At 57.9% G+C, this 3536-nt stretch overlaps 1 protein-coding gene across 1 annotated transcript in view; it reads left to right on the top strand.

The window, feature by feature from the left end:
• Nucleotides 1-3536, top strand: part of LOC104413019 (calpain-1 catalytic subunit-like) — a gene marked incomplete at its 3' end in the record, with an annotated part of 6248 nt that overhangs the window by 855 nt on the left and 1857 nt on the right. The window contains 12 exon segments of the mRNA XM_010023907.1: nucleotides 453-571; nucleotides 1105-1238; nucleotides 1317-1485; nucleotides 1571-1654; nucleotides 1728-1809; nucleotides 1812-1881; nucleotides 1992-2152; nucleotides 2232-2410; nucleotides 2931-2942; nucleotides 3062-3273; nucleotides 3354-3393; nucleotides 3465-3530. Coding sequence (XP_010022209.1) covers nucleotides 453-571; nucleotides 1105-1238; nucleotides 1317-1485; nucleotides 1571-1654; nucleotides 1728-1809; nucleotides 1812-1881; nucleotides 1992-2152; nucleotides 2232-2410; nucleotides 2931-2942; nucleotides 3062-3273; nucleotides 3354-3393; nucleotides 3465-3530 — 1328 coding nt within the window.

The raw sequence follows: 3536 nt of genomic DNA, 5'->3' as shown, positions 1-3536 counted from the left end.
GCGCTGCTGCTCTTCGCCAGGCGGCCCAGCCCCGATATCCTCAGCCTGTTTTCATTTGGGAGGTGCTCCAGCCTCTGCTCATCCTCGTGGCCTCCTCTGGAGTTGTTCCAACAGCTCTATGTCCTTTGAGGACACCAGCCCTGCACCCAGTGCTGCAAGTGGGGTGTCACCAGAGCAGAGGGGCAGGATCCCCTCCTTGGACCCGCTGCTCCCCTCCTTCTGATGCAGCCCAGCACACGGGGGGTTTCTGGGCCCAAGCTCACACTGACGTGGCTCTTGTTCAGCTTGTTATCCACCAACACCCCCACGTCCTTCTCCTCCGGCTGCTCCAAAGCTGAATTTTGGTGGTTTTACCCTCAAATTGGGGTTGGGCTTTGGTTTGGGGGTTTTGGTTTGGTCAATCTGGGGGCTGTGGCCACACCAGGCCAGTAACCGGCGGCCACTGCCCACAGGGGACTGTTGGCTGCTGGCGGCCATCGCATCCCTCACGCTCAATGAGACGCTCCTGCACCGCGTGGTGCCGCACGGGCAGAGCTTCCAGCATGGATACGCCGGGATCTTCCACTTCCAGGTGAGCAGCTCAACCCCCAGCGCCACCGTTTGGGCTTAAATCCCCCAGTTTGGGGCTCAAATCCCCCAGTTTGGGGCCCTAATCCCCCAATTTGGGGCACAAATCCACCAGTTTGGGGCTCAAATTCCCCAGTTTGGAGTCCCCTCCACCATTCTGGGGATCAGCACCACCATCTGGGCTCAAATCCACCAGTTTGGGGGCTCAAATCCACCAATTTGGAGTCCCTTCTGCCACTTTGAGGATCACATCCACCACTTGGAGGCTCAAATGCACCATTTTGGGGCTCAAACCAACCATCTGGGGTCCCCTCTGCAATTTGATGTCTCCCTCCACTGTTTTGGTGCCCCATCAGGCGCTTTCCACCACGAAACATCCGCCGAGTTCATCTCCCACGTTTGCCATCATCTCCTTGATGCACCATCCACATGCTGCGGGACCCCAAAGGGGCTCTTTTCACCCCCAAATCCCCCTCCTGAGCTCCAAAACCAAGGGGTTCCCTCAACGCTGGTACCTCCTCCTCCTCCTCTCTGCAGATCTGGCAGTTTGGCGAGTGGCTGGACGTGGTGGTGGATGACTACCTGCCCACCAAGGACGGGAAGCTCCTCTTCGTGCACTCAGCCGAGGGCAGCGAGTTCTGGAGCGCGCTGCTGGAGAAAGCCTACGCCAAGTGCGTCCCTTTCCTCCTCCTCCTCCTGCTCCTCCTCACTGTGAGTTGAATCCCACCCGGAACGCTGCAATCCCGCAGGGTGAACGGCTGCTACGAGGCGCTCTCAGGCGGCAGCACCTCGGAGGGCTTCGAGGACTTCACCGGCGGCGTGACGGAGTGGTACGACCTCCGCAAGCCCCCGGCCGATCTCTACCGGATCATCCTCAAGGCGCTGGAGCGCGGCTCCCTGCTCGGCTGCTCCATCGACGTGAGAGGCTTTGCTTTGGGGCCAAAAGACCATGTTTTGGGGCTCCTGCATCCTGCGGTAACGCCGCCACCGTGTCGTCTTGCAGATAACAAGCGCCTTCGACATGGAGGCGGTGACGTTCAAGAAGCTGGTGAAGGGACACGCGTACTCGGTGACGGGAGCCAAGCAGGTGAGAGGTGACACGGGTTTGGGGTGAAAAATGGCCGTTTTGGGGGTGCGGGGCTTGATGGTGCCATTCACAGATCAACTACCGCGGGCAATCCCTGGGCCTGATCCGTATGCGCAATCCCTGGGGAGAAGTGGAGTGGACGGGACCGTGGAGCGATAGGTGAGGACCCAGAGGGGGCCGACGCTGCGGCAGCAGCTGATGGTCAGGATGGAGGACGGGGAGTTCTGGTAAGTGAAGAGGGATGAAGGAAAACCCACCACCTTTTCCCGACCATTTCACGCTAGGAAAAGAGGGAAAACCTTCTGCTCCCACCCACCGGTGCTTCTTCTTCCTTCAGGATGTCCTTCCGGGATTTCTTGCGGGAATTCACCCGCCTGGAGATCTGTAACCTCACCCCGGACGCTCTCCAATCCCGCAAATTCCGCAAGTGGAACACACGGCTCTATGATGGGACGTGGCGCCGCGGCAGCACGGCCGGTGGCTGTAGGAACTACCCTGGTAGGCGCCGCCAGTGCAGTTTCACCCCCAAACCCACCATTTTTGGCACCGATTTAACCTCTTTTGGCTCTTCTTCCAGCCACTTTCTGGATAAACCCACAGTTCAAGATCCAGCTGGAAGAAGTGGACGACACTGGGGATGAGGAGGGTGGGCGCGAGCCCGGCTGCAGCTTCCTCCTGGCACTGATGCAGAAGAACCGGCGCCGCGAGCGCTGCTATGGCAAAGACATGGAGACCATCGGATTCGCTGTCTATGAGGTATTGGCGTCAACTAAAGTCAGCTGGCATCAATTGCCATAAACCAGCATCAACTGATGTCAACTGGCATCAACAAACATCAACCAGCGTCGGTTGGTGTCAACTGATGTCAACTGGCATCAACTAATGTAATTTGGTGTCAACTGGCATCAACTAATGTCAGCTGGCATCCAGCTTGGTCAACTTGGTGCATTTGGTGTCAACTGATGTCAACTGGCATCAACTAATGTCAACTGGCATCAATTGGTGTGAACCAATGTCATTTGGTGTCAACTAATGTCAACTGGCGTCAATTGGTGTCAACCAATGTAATTTGGTGTCAACTGATGTCAACTGGCATCAACTAATGTCAACTGGCATCAATTGGTGTCAACCAATATCATTTAGTGTAAACTGGTGTCAACCAATGTCATTTGGTGTCAACTGATGTCAACTGGCATCAACTAATATCATTTGGTGTCAACTGATGTCAGCCGGCGTCAACCGCGCGCCCTCAGTCTCTCCCCTCCTCTCCCTACAGGTTCCTCCCGAGGTGGGTACATCAATGCCACCACCACCGACCCGGGCAGCACCGGCGGGTGCTTTTTGGGGGCCGGGCAGGCGTTGTTTCGGGTGGTGTGTCTGGAACCCCGTCCCGTTCCGTTCCGGCAGCACGTGGGGAAGTCGGGTGTGCACCTCAAGCGGGATTTCTTCCTGGCCAACGCCTCGCGCGCCCGCTCGGAGCAGTTCATCAACCTGCGGGAGGTGAGCACACGGTTCCGGCTCCCACCCGGCGAGTACATCGTGGTGCCCTCCACCTTCGAGCCCAACAAGGAAGGAGACTTCGTCCTCCGCGTCTTCTCCGAGAAGAAAGCCGGCACCGAGTGAGTGGGAGATGCCTCCTCGGTGCCAACGAAGCCCCGGCCAGCTCTGGAGGCCAAACTCCTCTTCCTTATCTCTGCAGGGAAATGGACGACAAGATCCAAGCGACGCTCCCAGATGAGGTGAGCGGAGCCGGCGTCTGCGCGGTGCCGTGGTGGCGCCTCTTTACCAAACCAGCCCTTTTTGCCCTCAGAAAGTGCTCTCCGAAAGCGAAATCGATGACAACTTCAAGGCGCTCTTCAAGCAGTTGGCCGGGCCGGTGAGC

Source organism: Nestor notabilis, unplaced genomic scaffold (assembly GCF_000696875.1).
Source record: "Nestor notabilis isolate BGI_N333 unplaced genomic scaffold, ASM69687v1 scaffold5121, whole genome shotgun sequence".
NCBI lineage: Eukaryota > Metazoa > Chordata > Aves > Psittaciformes > Psittacidae > Nestor > Nestor notabilis.
The sequence above is the reverse complement of the archived record's forward strand: the minus strand, read 5'-3'. Positions and strand labels throughout refer to the sequence as shown.